The 16,480-nt window shown below is 47.0% G+C and overlaps 1 protein-coding gene across 1 annotated transcript in view; it reads left to right on the top strand.

Moving 5' to 3' along the window:
- LOC311138763 (calmodulin-regulated spectrin-associated protein 3-like) overlaps positions 1-16,480 on the top strand; it is a 37,577-nt gene that overhangs the window by 10,607 nt on the left and 10,490 nt on the right. The window contains exons 2-5 of the mRNA XM_084173573.1: positions 1,004-1,266; positions 13,423-13,578; positions 14,110-14,196; positions 16,259-16,335. Of these exons, the coding sequence (XP_084029699.1) occupies positions 1,004-1,266; positions 13,423-13,578; positions 14,110-14,196; positions 16,259-16,335 (583 nt within the window). The remainder of the gene's footprint in view (positions 1-1,003; positions 1,267-13,422; positions 13,579-14,109; positions 14,197-16,258; positions 16,336-16,480) is intronic.

The raw sequence follows: 16,480 nt of genomic DNA, 5'->3' as shown, positions 1-16,480 counted from the left end.
CAGGTACTGTGTGTGACTGTGTGAGAGCGAAGTGTTGCATCTCGCTCATCTCAATATCCTAGCCTATTCATTGATGCTAGGCCCTGCTTTACTGAAGTTGCGAGACATGGCAAGCCAAGAAATTTGCGAGATACAGTATGCCATTGTGAGATACAGCTTTTGATTGCCGATTGTCCATGGTTCTGACTCTGTCTGGTAGCCGACATGCCTATTAGGGCCAGTATGATACCAGTATCGCAATATTTTTTCCATGGCAAATATTTGAACACGAAGCAGATCAAACTATTTGGTCCTTTTAAAAACGAAATGTGACTCTATATGACAACATAATGATGTTTGTTTCCAACATTACGGCTGAGTGGAGGCTGTTATAGCAGCTAAGGAGGGACCAACTCCGTATTCATGCCCATGATTTTGGAATGTTATGTTCGACGAGCAGGTGTCCACATACTCCTGGTCATGTGGTGTATATACTGTGCCCCTCACCCCTCTCTCCGTCCCTCGCTAGCGCGCTATGAAAGATGCAAGTGTTTGATTAGTTGCCGTACTTCCGAGAACAGTCTCTTCCGTTCCAAAAATATTGAATCCGACCGGAATCGAATCTTGACACTCAGAAATGGGATTCGACATGCAAGGAGTCAAGGAATGAGCCGGTCAAGGAGTCAAGGAATGAGCCGTGCAAGGAGTCAAGGAATGAGCCGTGCAAAGAGTCCACTCTCCACCACTACTTCATCGTTGTTAACAGTTGGAAAAATGGCAGAGAAAGGCAAATGAACGCAGCGAAGTCCTGTATGGCAATACTTTGAGAAGTTAAATGAGAATGAAATGCAAACTTTCCAAGGTGAAATTGAGGTACAGTAATGGTAGTACAGGTGCAATGCTTAACGATTTGAAAGGGACGCACCGTGAGAGCCAGACCGTTGCTTTACCTATTAATAGGGTGCTCGGCTCCCACAACAAGATTATTTCACTCACAATTTTTGTCCCTCTTCTCTGTCCGTAGAGCACGTTCCAGTGGAGTTGCGGGAGCCCTTCTACTGTGACCAGTACGAGCAGGAGCACCTGAAGCCTCCCGTCACACGCCTCCTGCTCTCCTCTGAACTCTACTGCCGCACCTACGGTCTGCTGCAGGGGGGACAGGGGGGGTCAGGGGCCCCAAAAGACAACGCCACTCTGCTGAAGCTCCTCGCCAACAGGGACGTGGCCCCCAAAGATCAAGATGTCCCCGTGACCGACACGGACCTCCGGCATAAACCAATCAAAATGGTAAGAGAGTGGTGTGGGTGTGACATATGGGGCGTATGATGTGTTGACATGGTTTAGTCCGTTGTGATTTCGGGTAAACTTGGAGCCAAGTCTCTTGTTATGTTTCGTCTGTCACAAGAGGCTATGGTTCGAGTTATGGAAATAGAGTAAGATTTCTGTTATGCTGTTGGCCACCAGTCTTTGTCTCCCAGTATTAGTAATGCCCCTGGGATGGGATTGTGGTGACTAGGGACGACTGCCACAACACACCGGTTCAATTGAGGGAAGATCGAAGCTGCACTGGAAACTGCCACTGAACTGGTCCTGTTGTCATAATAATCCATCCAGCAATGATCGATCTGGTTGTCTGGGCATACAGTCTGCCTCATAGGTAGCATGGGAGGGGTAGCATGGGAGGGGTGGACGGGTGGGACTGGGAGGGAGGGCTGGGCGACCTGGAGAAGATGGTGCTTACTAGACAATAGGTGGCTCTGACTAGGCCTTAGATGAGAACAATAGGCAAACTGTGCAGCACCAGTGAAGAGAACACGTTGGGCTCTCTGTATTACGAGCTGGTAGCTGGCTCTCTACACAGCTTCTGAAGCAAGAGGCACTGGTTTGTCCTCTCCAGTCATTCCCAATGAATCTGACTGCCGTTTGACAAATCTTCTATCCATAGTAATCTCATAATGTAGACTAGCCTACCCGCACTGTGTCTGTAAGCTGTTGGCTAGAGCGCACGTGCCAAGACCAGAGTTGAGTTGAAAATGCGACGTTACATGAAAACGTAAGCGAAAAAGTACATTTTGTGTGCACGATGTCATCACGCACTACTTTTTATGCATTAAAATCTGTCGCCAATTGGATGGAAACCTAGCTATTGTCTGTCTGTCTCTCTCTCTTTCTCTCTCTGTTATGTGGCCATCGATGCTCGAGCATGTCTACTCTGTCTTAGAACCATATTCCCATTCAATTGGCCAAATTATATCTTCTCAGCAGCCAATTAGAAGAAGGGGAACCCACATTGTTCCGGAGGCCTCAGCGTGTTCAAATAGAAACAGATGTATTACAGCTTAATTTCTCTTCTTTCACTGTGACCCACTTATTTTACGACCCAATCTGTAATGTTACACAGTCGTAACTAATGAAATATTATACCTCCTTGATTTTTGGGGAAATGTGACTTCTAAATATCTTAATGAGATGTAGAAGACTTTGTAAACAATTGAAGGAATTCCAACTTGCGTTGAACCTCAGCCCTTGAGCACTACAGACATAGAATATTCATTCTACATCATGGAAGTGCTATAGTCACAGGCTACATTCTGGCTGCGTGAGCATACTTTGACGTTCTGCAGATGTTTATGGTTTTAACCCTATTACCCCCCGCTATACATAATCTTCACAATGTTCTCACCCCCAGCCAGCACAGCTCCTCTAGCAGACACCTGCTCTGTGTTTTGAATGCCTGGAATGTCTAGCCGGAGTCAGGTGTGTTGCCCTCATAGTCAGTCAGGTGAAAGTAGAACGCTCCATTACCCCTGCCTCCGCCTCTGTCTCAACCTCTTTCTCTGCTTCTACCTCTACCTCACTGCCGGTGCCTCTAACAGGGGAGCTTTATCAAGTGTTCTCGGCCGTGAGCAATTCTTGAAAATAGAACCAGAGTGTAATGTTACGCTGAGCAGTGCAAGCCTCTCGCGGAGAGCTACCTGGAGCTCTCTACCTGGTGACCAGGGCACCAGGTGGTGTGTCGCTGTCTGCAGGTCCTTGTGCTAATTGGACCAGTGGTGTGTGAGGGGAGCGGTGTGCTGTGCTGTGCTGTGCTGTGCTGTGCTTTCTCATCCAGACCTGGGTTCAAATAGTATTGACTTTCTTTCAAACACTTAAGCTGCGGTCGATTGAGCTTGCCTGGCTGGCGCAATGGAACCAATGGAATAGTGGAGGTGAGAGTTGTGCTCCACTGTGCTGTGCTCCGCTAGTGCTGTCTGTGCTGTGTTCTCTGCTCAGCTCATACTGTTCTGTGCTCTGCTAGTGCTGTCTGTGCTTTTCTGTGGACAGCTAGTACGGTGTGTGCTGTGCTCAGCTGGTGCTGTCTCATCTCCATGGTGGTGATGGTGTTGCTGCCATGCCACCAGGCCTGGGAGGCAGCCTCAGCCTCAGCTGGCCAAGAGCTGATAGTGAGACTCACCACTTGGCTGCCACTGTTAGGCTGCTACTCAACTTGCATTTGTAGTGCTCTCTGAGCTTGAGCTGTAGACAGGGCTGCTGTCTGAGCTCGGCCGCCGCTGCCTGGCTCTGCCAGGGGGGAAAGTGGGTCATGCAACAAGCACGCACAGCATTAGGAGGATGGAGCAGTGCAGTAATGGGGGCCTTGGCCAGTAAACGGCTTTGGAGCAACAGCAATCTGCTGCATTATATTAAAGCTCATCTGTCACACACACACACACACACACACACACACACACAAAGCGTGTTGACACACCAACCAAAGCACACATACAAACAGATGTAACAGTATTGCTTCCATCTCTCTCCTTGCCCCCAACCTGGGCTCGAACCAGGGACCCTGTGAACACGTCAACAACTGCCTCCGAAGATGCATCGTTACCTAGCGCTCCACAAAAGCCGCGGTCCTTGAACAACTACTTCAAGGTCTCAGAGCGAGTGATGTCACCGATTTGAAACGCTACTAGTGCGCACCGCTAACACACACACACACACACACACACAGTAAGGGTAAACCGAAATATATTATTGTTTACAAACAGCTAACATCTGTATTGCCTTTAAAGCTGTTACAGTGTGTGATATTGACCACTCTTCTCTCTGGCTGTGTCCCAAATACCAAATAGAACCCTATTTCCTATGGGCCCTGGTCAAAAGTAGTGCACTATGGAGGGAATAGGGTGTCATTTGGGAGGTTACCTCTGTTATCAATAACCTCACAGCTTACATCATCAGCTCCAAATGAGGCTGGGCCAAAAAAAGCTAAATGAAATGCCTGCCACCCGCAGTATAGATATTCTAAATAGGATACTTTCTCCAGCGCCCCACCCTAGAACGGCGCTGTCACTGAAGCCCTCTAGATCACTCAGCCAGTCCTGCTATACTAACCTGGTCTTGGGCTGTGTCCCAAATGGCACCCTATTCTTTTATGTCCCTCAAACTCAACTCTGGACCTCAAAGCCAGTTTCACAGCGTTTTTTTATTGTTCCTCTCTTTGGTGGGGCAATTAATGATCAGGTAGAACAGAAAACCAGCAGGCTCCGGACCTCGTAGGCTAAGAGTTAAATACCCCTGCTCTGTATAGTGCACTACTTTTGACCTGCTTTGACTCATACCACACACACACACACACACTATATATTATCTAGCATCATCAGGGGTGTATTCAGTGAGCTGAAACATTTCAGAATGTTGCAGATAGAAATATACTGAATAGAGCTTATGTGATTCCCAGCTCTACCTGACAGACAATCGTGTCTGTTCTAAACAACATATTTGCACCCTCCTGAACAGACCCCAGATATCGTGTACTGTGATATTGATTATGCATTACTAATAGCCATACTCTGTGTATTTCATATGTAGTTGCTGTGTATCATTCACAGAGAAGTGTTTTAAATGTAATACATTTTGGTCATTTAGCAGAAACTCTTACCCAGAGTGACTTACAGTCAGTGAAGTTCATTCAAATGTTACGTCGCCTACATATGACAAAAGCATGAATGTACTTTGGTGGGGGCGGTCGGCGGATAGCCCTGTTCCAGAAATCCCTGCCTGTGTCTATGGTTGGTTTAGGTTAGTGAGTCGCTGACCCGTTGACTTAACTCATACTGCTGTGTAAGCAAGTTTCGCTCTAGTTAGCATCCATCTAGAGCTCAGTAGGATTTAGAAGTGGCACAGGGGTTGTCCCAAATGACACCCTATTCCCTATTTAGTGCACTACTTTTGACCAGGGCCTAGTAGTGCACCCATAGGGCTCTGGTCAAAAGTAGTGCTCTATATAGGGGATAGGGTGTCGTTTGGGACGCAGTCACCCGTTATCCCCTGGATCAGGAATGCTGCTGAACATTGTCTCTCAACATTTGGACCGTCACGGGACCTCCCAGGCCTGCCAAGGGGGGAAATAACATTTAGTTGTATTTTCTTCCTTTTGCTACAGAGAAGAGTCAACAAAGGAAAGGGGGGGGGGGGGTGTTATCCAGATGGTAGGGTTGCATAAAGCTGGCACAGCACAGATTGGTGTGGTTTTGCTGCTGCTTCAGTATTTAGTATCTAGCTAGGCATGTCAATGCTCAGGGGGAGCCATGTGCTGTTCCTGTCAAAGGGGCGGAGGGGTGCCGGTTAGCGCACCAGGCCCACTGAACCCCACCGCACTGATCCTCACACCGACCCCAAGAGCACTCCACACCCACCGACCCCACTGATCCCCCAGACCCGGCTGGCTGGCTGATCCTTCTGTTTGTCCCTCTGTCTAACCCTGGATTTCATGGGGACAGGGGCTGTGGCTGGGGGAGAGGGGTTGAGAGTGTTAAGTCATATTTCAGACATAATCAGATTTCACCTTTATCCGTCATAATCGCTCTTAACGATCTGCGAGATGAATTTGGTGTTTGTTTTCCTCATGTTGTTATTGTTGACATGGATGATAGTCACAGTATTCCCAAAGCAGAGATGAATTATTTCCTTATGGACAGGTTAATATATAGCTTAATATTATATGCTGTAATATATTGGAGGATATATAATGTCCGGTCGTCTCAGGAGGAATCTGAGCAGAGCAAGCCGGTGTTAAGCCAGTGGGGGAGTAGAGCACCAACGCCACGCTCAGGATTGTGGTTGGGGAGGTGCATTGTGGGTCAGATTGTTGGTTGTTATAGCGATTTGGCAGGCAGACTGTGCCCTATGTTCCAGGTTTGCGCCTCTCTCTCCCCCCTCTCCCTTCTCATTAGGGTGAACTTGTGATTTGGCTTAGCGTGCTCCACAGGGTCAGGACGGGAAATCTGTGACCCCCCCCCCCCCCCCCCCTCCCTTTCCCCCCCTCTCCCAACCACTCCTCTCTTCCTCTCCAGTCTGCTTTCATTCTCTGCTTTTGTTTTGAATGACCCTGTAGTCTACTCCCTCCAGAATGATCACTGAATTACACCACAGTGAAACAGTCCCAGCCCGACCAGTTCAGGGCTTATTCTCACTGAGAAGATAAATGTTGATTTACATAATATGTACATACACTTTTCAATTCACATTAGAGACGGGAATGTCACGAGCCGAGAGAGGGTTTCGTTGACGTTCTTGCTTATGCAACAATTCACAAGCATGTGCAGACAATTAGAGGGTTATTTTTTCTTCTGTACACATTACATTTCACCGGGGAGTTGAGATGTTGAGCTGTTTTATATGGAAGCCCATTCCCGCCATCCAAAAATAAAATTCATATAGATCTTACATGTAGGTTATGTTTCTTCATTTGTAGCATTGGGTGGCGATTTCCATCTATCCACGTTGCAGAGATCAGCACAGCAGGGCCGCCGGCAAACGTGTGGTAACCTGGCATTTGCCCCAGGACTTTTGATTTGGTTTAATACAAAATATTGACACAAAAGCATTGAAAAGAGGGACAAAGTACTGTGGTTTAGACTGATTCGCCTCATGATTTGTTTGACAGGATTTTAATATTTTCATTCTCCCTACTGCCAGGAGTTTTTCCAGGAGTTAAAAAAAACAACCATATGATCTGATTAGAAAAAATCTGATCCCATCATAGCCCATATTAAACTGTTTTTTACAGCTGATTTATTACTTTGTCATACCCAGAGTTTCACCTGGTTAGGTTAGCCTACCAGATCAAGGAAAACAATTCCCCCACCCACTCTGGGACCTGTGGTGCCACCTCTGAAATCACCACACAATGTTACAAATGAAAAAAACATTTCTTCTATTTGTATGATCTATCTCAGAAATGTTGACTTATGTAGTTTGACTTACATATCTCACCATTCTGTAGACATAGTATACTTTTTTTATGGTGGTGGGAATGGGCTTCCATAGTTTTATGTGGCTCAGCAGGCCACATAATGTAACAGGCAATTTAAGGTATAAACTCAATAAAACAAGTCACCATTGATACTGTAGGAGTGTTGAGCTCAATGAGACAATTATGTTTACACTGCCCTGCTCAGAGGGGGGCAACTGTCAGGCGCGACCTTCGAAGGTAGCGCTCGAGACGTGATAAGTATTGTCTCTCGAATCGATACCTCTCAAATGTCCCTTTTGCTATCGTCAATGTGAAACCGGCCTCCGTTTCCTCCTCCTCCCCTCCTCTCACTAGTTCTGTCACTCACATTCCTCTCTGTCAGTCTTTCTTTCTTTCACACTCTCAGACTCTCTAATTTCTCTCATTTTAACATGAACATTAAGTTAATGGCTCCCTGTGTGTGTGAACTGTGTCGGAATCTTTATTTGGATGCTTTAATGCATTTCCCACTACTTTTTGTGTTATAAATTGATCACTTAAAGGCAGCCATTGCAGCTACATGATGGCAAATGGCTCAGCACCACATCCATTCCAGTCGCTCTGTTGTGGGTAATCAGTCAGGGAGTGGTGCTCTGACTGAATAAGTGTGACTGAATCTCTCTCCCCATTAGAGAGAGCTACTGGGCTGGCTGGCTGGCTGGAAATGGCATCCCCATCCCCCCTCAGACAGCCCAGCTCAACCCAGACCATGCAGACATCATGACAGCTTTATCCCCATGCTACCCTGAGTGCTCTGAGCCCCTGTCTTTCCTCTCTCTCCCTTGCCCTGCACTGACTGTGCTACCCAAATTGCCCCCCAGCCCCTGTATTTTCCCTCGACCCCTGTATTTTCCCTCAGCCTCTGTCTCTGTCCTCAGCCCCGGTGTCTGTCCTCAGCCCCGGTGTCTGTCCTCAGCCCCGGTCTACATCTCTGCCCTTCAGCCCTTGTCTCTGCCCTCAGCCCCTGTCTCTCATGGGCCTGCATTGGCTTTACTACCGAGTGCCCCCAGCCCTTGTCTATCCCCTTGCACTACACTGCAGACAAGACATGTTCATCGAACAGACAAGTCAAGGCTCACAGATAAGCTTATAGTGTGACACTGCCTCCCTTGAGCACCACACACCCCCAGAGGGAGGAGGGGGAGAGCCCAGCCATCCCTCCCAGTGCCCAGCACCCTCCCTCCCTCCCTAGGTAGTGGTATCTGACAGCAGGGCTACGCTGCCATGTAGTCTCTAGTCCCTCTCTCTTTCTAGTCTCTCTCTCTCCCTCTTTCTCTCTCTCTCTCTCTCACTCACGCTCGCACACGCAGCACTGTGCCGACGTCAGCACTTCACACCCAGCATGGAGAGACAGACAGACCGAACGGCAGTTGGGTGGAGAGATTCAGGCCGCAGCCTTGTAGCAGCAGCAGTGTGTCCGTGTGTGCTATGATGACTACCAGTCAGGGAGAATTTGAGTAACAAAAGTAGGAGTAAAACAACAAGTAAAAGGGGCCCGGCACTGGTTAGTACCGATTAGGATCAGACTAGAGGGGGATTGAGGTGGAAGAAAGGGCCCCCCTGACAAGGGAATGTGTTGATATAACCTGTCTGTCCTCGCCATTGCTCTACTTTTGACCAGGCCCCATTGGTCTTTGGTCAAAAGTAGTGCTCTATATAGGGAATAGTGTGTCATTTGGGACTCAGTCAGGGTTAATGATTCTAACAGAGAGAGGGGGCTGTGGTTAGCCAATAGAGAGAAGGGAGGAGGCCCGCTGCTGGTATGTTGCTGCTGTGAGGATTCATGTCAGGCACAGGGTGTGTCCCAAATAGAACCCTATTTCCCTGTAAAATGCACTACTTTTACTATTCCCTATATAGTGCACTATACCTTATACCTGGGCGGTATACCATATTTTACATATAACTGTATTGATGCACGGACCAGTTTGGGTTTTTACTTTACCTTCTATAACGGTATTTCAATGTTGTTGTTTTTTTAAACGTTATATGCAACTCCGGCGCGTAATGCCCGTTTTTTATAGTTTACTCTGTTTGATACTTGAGTCGTCTTTCTCCCTCACCTCCTGCTGTATGCCGCTTCCCCTACACCAAACCCTGCCCCCTGTCATGCAAGGAGAGAGCAGTTGCTCGACCACGGAGTCACAAGCAATTTCTTGCCGTTCACTCTGCAGTCTAGCATTCTATAACACTATTAGTTTGTGTATTTTACTGTCTGCAAACTACTGTCTGCTAGTTTTGTCTTTTCTTAGCAAGCTGTGACTAAAATAAATTGTTATCCTCTAATGCTAATCGCTAGTTAGCTAGCTAACATTAGCTAGCTTGCTAATGAACGAAGAGTCAGAGCAAACGCAGATAACTAATACAGCCTGGGACCAGTGCTGGTGCAGGCTTAGCATGTTGTTTGTGCAACGGTATCTTCTAAATCAGAGAGGAATAGGTGAAGCATGAATATGTGATAACAGAAGTGCAGAAATTGTAGAAAATGCAGAAGATATTTATTGTTGGAAGTTGGATTGAACAGTATAAAACAATTTGAATGGAGAAAGACCCATTGAAATCACTTATAACGTATGTGTTGCCACCCTAGGGTCATGAACTACTCATAACGCAAATTTTAGAACTTTTACTATTCAAAATCATCAAATACCGTAGAAAATGTGAAAATATTGTGATATGATATTTTGGCCATATCGCCCAGCCCCAGGTCAAAAGCAGTGCACTTTTTGGGGAATAGGGTACCATTTTGGGACGATTTTGTTGTGAGTTATGTGAAACTGACACTGATAGAGGGGGAGACAAAGAGATAGAATCATCATTGCTCAGAGTGGTAGATTCATGTACAAGGGGCAGACGAGAAGCAACTGTTACAGTCAAGTAAATGACCGCAGTAAAATTATCTTAGCTACACATTAGTCCTCAGCCCCGGTCTCTGTCCTCAGCCCGTCTCTGTCTCTGTCCTCAGCCCGTCTCTGTCCTCAGCCCGTCTCAGTCTCTCCCCTCAGCCCGTCTCTGTCCTCAGCCCGTCTCTGTCCTCAGCCCGTCTCTGTCCTCAGCCCGTCTCCATTTTTCCCCTCAGCCGCTGTCTCTGCCCTCAGCCGCTGTCTCTGCCCTCAGCCGCTGTCTCTGCCCTCAGCCCCCGTCTCTGTCCTCAGCCCCCGTCTCTGTCCTCAGCCCCCGTCTCTGTCCTCAGCCCCCGTCTCTGTCCTCAGCCCCCGTCTCTGTCCTCAGCCCCCGTCTCTGTCCTCAGCCCCCGTCTCTGTCCTCAGCCCCCGTCTCTGTCCTCAGCCCCCGTCTCTGTCCTCAGCCCCCGTCTCTGTCCTCAGCTCCGGTCTCTGTCTCTGCAGTGATGTGGATCCTTAGAATGAGCATATACCAGGCATAAAAGGCTAAACTGATCCTAGATCAGCACTCCTGCTCTGAAACACTTAATGAGTACAGGCCTTCAGGGCAGGAGCCCCTGGTGTCATTCAGTTGGACAGCTAGGATAAAGGAAACCTAACCTGGATAAAACCAGACTGAACGCTGCGCTTACCAAGCTAGACGAACATTGCCTGCCTGCCTGGCTGTCTGCACACTGAACTGTCAGTTTTTCTGTCTGTCTGTCTGCCATGCTGTCTGTTTGCCCTGCTGTCTGTTTGCCCAGCTATCTGTCGGCCCTGCTGTCTGTCTGTTTAGTTTTTCTGTCTTTGTCCTTGAAACCTACTGAAAACCCTAAGAGCACTTATTTAAAACAACCCTCCAGACTCACTAACTTACGTTGTCCTTCACTGCATGGCCTTGATTTGATTGGAAGGTCAGAGCGTTGTGTGTCTAAGAGCAGTTCTAGACTTTACTAACTGGGTCAAAGGCTGTTCTAGTCTCCGGTGGGGAGCAGTGGAGATTACATGTACCTGTAGGCCCAGTTCTCAGAACCTGGTGTGTGTTCGTGCGTGGGTGCCACTAAAATGTTTATTAAAGAACACTTGTGGCGGCAGCACCTGGTGTCTGTCAGTTGGACAGCCAGTCCAAAGGAAAACAAGCCTGGTTAAACCAAACTAAAAGAACACTTATGGGAGCAGCTAACAGTAAGCAGGCATTACCTTATCGCTTTAGTTGTTTGTTTTGTCCAATTTGAATGTTCATAAATACTCTTACCTCACTCCTCCTCAGCCCCACCGTTATATGCCTAGAGGCAGAGATCAGTCTTTCCCCTAATTTGTATTATGTTAAGGGAAACACTGTATGAGAAGAAGCATGTACATTATACTGTATGTTCCAGTCACAGTGTGCAGGTGTAGACTTAGAGCAGGGATGGGCAACTGGCGGCCTTTTGAAGGCCCTCGGATCAATTTCTCATCAAAATCAGGAGTTTTCCTTATGTCAGTCACCAATAGTCAGTCAATTAGCCCATGTCAGTTAAACATTTTTAGATTGCTAAATTAGATTAGTGGCCAGCTACTTAAACTTGTTATCATGGTTGAATTACCGGTTGGGGGGCCCCCATTGATTTTGTTAGTCTCACTCAGATATCATATAAAAAACTACAAATATTTCTCTCCACCCTATTGCAAAACGAGGATACAATTGCATGAAATGAGTTATAAAATTGCTAAATCTTCTCTCCGCCCCATGGCAGAATGTGTAGAATTATAGCAAACTTGCTTTAAAAATGCAACATTTTCTCTACAACCCATGGCAAAATGTGTAGAATTTCACAAAATTAACTCTAAAACAGGGTTGATGTGGGTACGCAGACCCCTCATGATGAGTTCAGATTTCTTTGGGCCCCTACCCAATCAAAGTTGCCCATTCCTGACCCCTAGCCCCATGGTCAGCATGGCGGGAGGCAACAGTAGACTGATAACGAGCTTAACCCTCTTATGGGAGCTAACGAGCTCTCCTCTGAGTGAGCTGATCATGTTGTTGGTGTGTTTTAATGGGCTCGGGGTATGAGAACGCAATGTAATGGATTTGGCCATGAGAAAGCCAAACCTATTAGTGCCTTTAGGTATGAGAAAAGGTACCTGGCCTCTAGCTATCTTTGAGAAAAGGCACGGTCATGATTTTGGGCTATGAGAGAAAGAGAATGTGCCCTGCACTGGGGGTTGGCTGGAAATACCCCAGTTTCAGTTTGGGATGGGATAGGGGAAGCTATTGTTGTGCTCTTTTATGTTGTGTAAATTGATACTGTATGTTGTGTTGGTGTGAAAGAAGGGGTTTTGAGTGAATAGTTTTACACACACATTCTAGTTCCTCTGTGTGTATACACACACACACACACACTGCGCCACAGGATTCCTGGGGTTTGTGCTGCTCTCTGACTGATCCATCCCTAGTGAGTTGATTACAGAACAACGCTGTACAGAAGCGAACTGTATCCTGCGCAGCCCTAGAGAGACACTGTACACAACCTGTCATCCATGAGTCATGCTGCCGTATCTTATAGCAGAGAGGAGGAAGAGGGAGAAGGACAAAGAGTAGGTAGAGGGATTGACTAGGAGGAGGAAGAAAGAGAGAAAGTATACAGTGAAGGGGCAGAGAGGAGAAAGTACACAGAGTTAAAAGGGCTGTTATCCTGATAGCACAGATGTCCCAAAGTTCACTCAGACAAGCTCTCTCGCTTCTTTCTATTTTTGTATTTATCTTTCTCTCTTCTGCTCTCTTTTGTCTCTCTCTCTCTTCTGCTCTCTCTTCTGCTCTCTCTCTCTTTTCTCTCTCTGGTGTGGTCACCACCACGCTTTCTGCTGACTCAGAGCTGTGGTTCTTGGAGTCCCCTAGTGGCTGGATGTGGTATTGACCTGAGAACCTGCCATACTGCAGCCTGACGTGATCTCGTCTCACTAGCTCTGCCACATTAACATGGACCATGCTCTTTTCAGAGCAGTCTGAGGCCCAAATGGCACCCTATTCCCTACATAGTGCACTACATTGAACAGGGCCTTTGATACAACCCTATGGGCTCTGGTCAAAAGTAGTGCACGATATAGGGAATAGGGTGTCATTTGGGGGACACCCTGAATGTCAGTGCTGCTGCCCACCATTATTGCATTAGCCATAATTGATGGATGCTGTAATAAATGTCGTCTGGGTTTGGTGGCCGGCCAGCCAATCCCGCAGCTATCTCCCCTGACTTTTCCAATGCTGATGGTTTCCTGTTCTCTTTGCTGTGATTGGTGCAGAGTGCCCACCTGGCGGTGATGGATGCCCTGATGTCGGTGGGCGCCATGGAGACGGTGAACGCAGTGAGGATGTCCGGTGCGGCGGCGGGGGAGGAGCTTCTGGGTGGAGTGGGAGGAGCTAGCTGGGAGGACACCCTGCTCCACTGGGTGAACGGGGTAAGGACACGGACAGGGAGGACTCACTCTCTGTATGGATCTGTCTCTGTCTGTGTCTCTCTGTCTGGATCTGTCTCTGTCTGTGTCTCTCTGTCTGGATCTGTCTCTGTCTGTGTCTCTCTGTCTGGATCTGTCTCTGTCTGTGTCTCTCTGTCTGGATCTGTCTCTGTCTGTGTCTCTCTGTCTGGATCTGTCTCTGTCTGTGTCTCTCTGTCTGGATCTGTCTCTGTCTGTGTCTCTCTGTCTGGATCTGTCTCTGTCTGTGTCTCTCTGTCTGGATCTGTCTCTGTCTGTGTCTCTCTGTCTGGATCTGTCTCTGTCTGTGTCTCTCTGTCTGGATCTGTCTCTGTCTGTGTCTCTCTGTCTGGATCTGTCTCTGTCTGTGTCTCTCTGTCTGGATCTGTCTCTGTCTGTGTCTCTCTCGGTCTCTCTCTGTCGCTGAGTCATGATTTCATAACCAAATGTATATGTGAGTACATAATATACATACTTATAACATATGGCTTTCCACCACCCCATTTCAACCCCCAGTTGAATCAGAGGCTGCGAGAGCAAACAGAGGGTGCACAGGGTGACCCATCTCAGGACAGCACAGAGCCACAGCCTGTCCAGCCTTCAGTAAGTATTACACTACACAGTGTCTGTCCAGAATGGCACCCTATTCCCTATATAGTGCATCTATATAGAGCCCTATGGGCCATTTAGTGCCATTTAGGATGCATACAGTATTTATGTCAACAGCTCTCACATTACACAACACATTGTGGATCTCATGGATTACATATAATTAAAACATTCTGACGTAAACATTTCCTGTGAACAAGCATGTTATATACAGTGTGTGCATGTAAGATATTTAAACTTTGTCTTGACAGATACATTGGTAGGGTTGGGTTAAATGCATTCAGTTGTACAACTGACTAGGTATCCCCCATTCCCTTCCCTTTGTACATGCAATCTCCCTAGTACCCTGGTGCTTGTACAGGTAACTACCAAAATAAAGGAAACACAGCGTTGAGCCGCCAAAACAGCTTCAATGCGCCTTGGCATAGATCCTAGAAGTTTGGAGGGAGGCGACACCATTCTTCCACAAGAAATTCCATAATTTGGTGTTTTGTTGATGCTGGTGGAAAACGCTGTCTCAGGCACCGCTCCAGAATCTCCCATAAGTGTTCAATTGGGTTGAGATCTGGTGACTGAGACACACCCTTTAAATCCCATATGCTCCTTTGAGACCCCTCTTTCAAAGTCACTGCGATATCTTCTAGCCATGATAGCCAAAATAATGGGCAACCGGGCATTTTTATACATGACCCTAAGCATGATGGGATGTTTTAATTGCTTTATCCCTCATTTACTCAAGTGTTTCCTTTATTTTGGCAGTTACCAGTATCTTAACATAACGTTTACTGGTTGTATAATTTTTAGGCGATATATACCCTTTTCAAAACTGTATTTTTCCTCTTAGCTATCCTTCTAAAGTAGCCTTAATACCGACAGTATCCTCTCCTCCTGTCTTCTCCTTTCCCACTTTCCTCTCTTTCTCTGTCCTCCTTTCCTTCCTTCCCTCCTTCCTCCTCTCTGACAGTGTCCCACTCGCTGGTACTGGAAACTTGTCCCTGTAAGTTCCTCCTCTTTCTTCTCCTCCTCTGTTGCATCATCCCTTCCTTATCTTTCTCTCCATCCTTCTCTGCATCTTCATATTCTCTCTCTTATTAGATTTTCAAATTAAAGGTCTGTTCTGTTTTTCTCGCTCTTCCTCTCCCCCTGTTGGTACAATATAAGAATGCAGACATACTGCTGCTCTGCTCTGCACTCGGACTATACGCTGTACATTTCCTTGGGCTGATGTCACAAGAGGGGTAGGGTATTGTTGGACGTAAATCACATGTAATCCACTCAGGAATCTAGAAATGTACTAGAAACCAGTCCCTCTAGTCGGCTCTGTCTTAAAAAGGACCTTGTGTGAGGGAGGTTTTAGTTTCTAGCCACTAGCCAGTCATTGTCTTGAGTCCCAAATGGCACCGTATTCCCTATTTGTTGGATTACCTTTAGCCAGGGCCCATAGATTAAGAAGTAATGAGTTTGAGGTGTAGGCCTTTTATGTGAGGTGAAACAGCCTACATTATGAACAGTGCAGATATAACAAGTAGATCTGACATAGATTCCCAATTCTAACATGGCGTATAATCATAGCTGTTTTACATGATACGTTTTTATCTGATTTGGGACTGTTGTGTAACATTACACTCTCCTGAACAGACCCCAGGTATTACAGTCTGCTGATAGTGTTGACACTGTGCTGGCTGTGTTCAGTTCAGTCGTTGTCTAAAACCTGAATAGTCTCAACCTGAATAGTCTCACCTGCGTAAGGTTGGGTTAAATATCCTCCTCCGATGAGACTCTCTCTCCTGGCCTACTTTCCACTGACAAAGCCCTCGCTGTCTCTGGACTCATTCTATGGTTACGTCCAAAATGGCACCCTATTCCCTTTGAACAGAGCCCTAGTCGAGAGTCGTGCACTAGATAGGGAGTAGGGTGCCATTTGGGACACAGCCATTCTCTCTCTCTCCCTATGGCTTCTGCTGACTGGTTGGCTGCACTTTTCTCTTCACTTCCATGGCATGTTATCTGTTCTCTCTCTCTCTACCTCCACCCCTTGATTCTGTCTTTTCTCTAGGAGCACGTTGTTGGTCACGTTATCCTCCAGCCTGATGGGTGTTGTTTGTATGGATGTCTGTATGTACTGTTTGTGCTGTATGTCCACCTGTGTTTTTGAAGAACATTGGCCTTGAACGAGCTCTCCAAATGCAAACATCAAAGGTATTGCATTGAACTGTAAAGCCTGGACATCTCCCCAACTCTCCCATACTCACTCAATGACGTATCTCTCTCTCTCTCT

Source organism: Coregonus lavaretus (genome assembly GCF_964263955.1).
Source record: "Coregonus lavaretus genome assembly, chromosome: 2".
Classification (NCBI taxonomy): domain Eukaryota; kingdom Metazoa; phylum Chordata; class Actinopteri; order Salmoniformes; family Salmonidae; genus Coregonus; species Coregonus lavaretus.
Note: the sequence above shows the minus strand (reverse complement) of the source record. Positions and strands in the feature narration are given on the sequence as shown.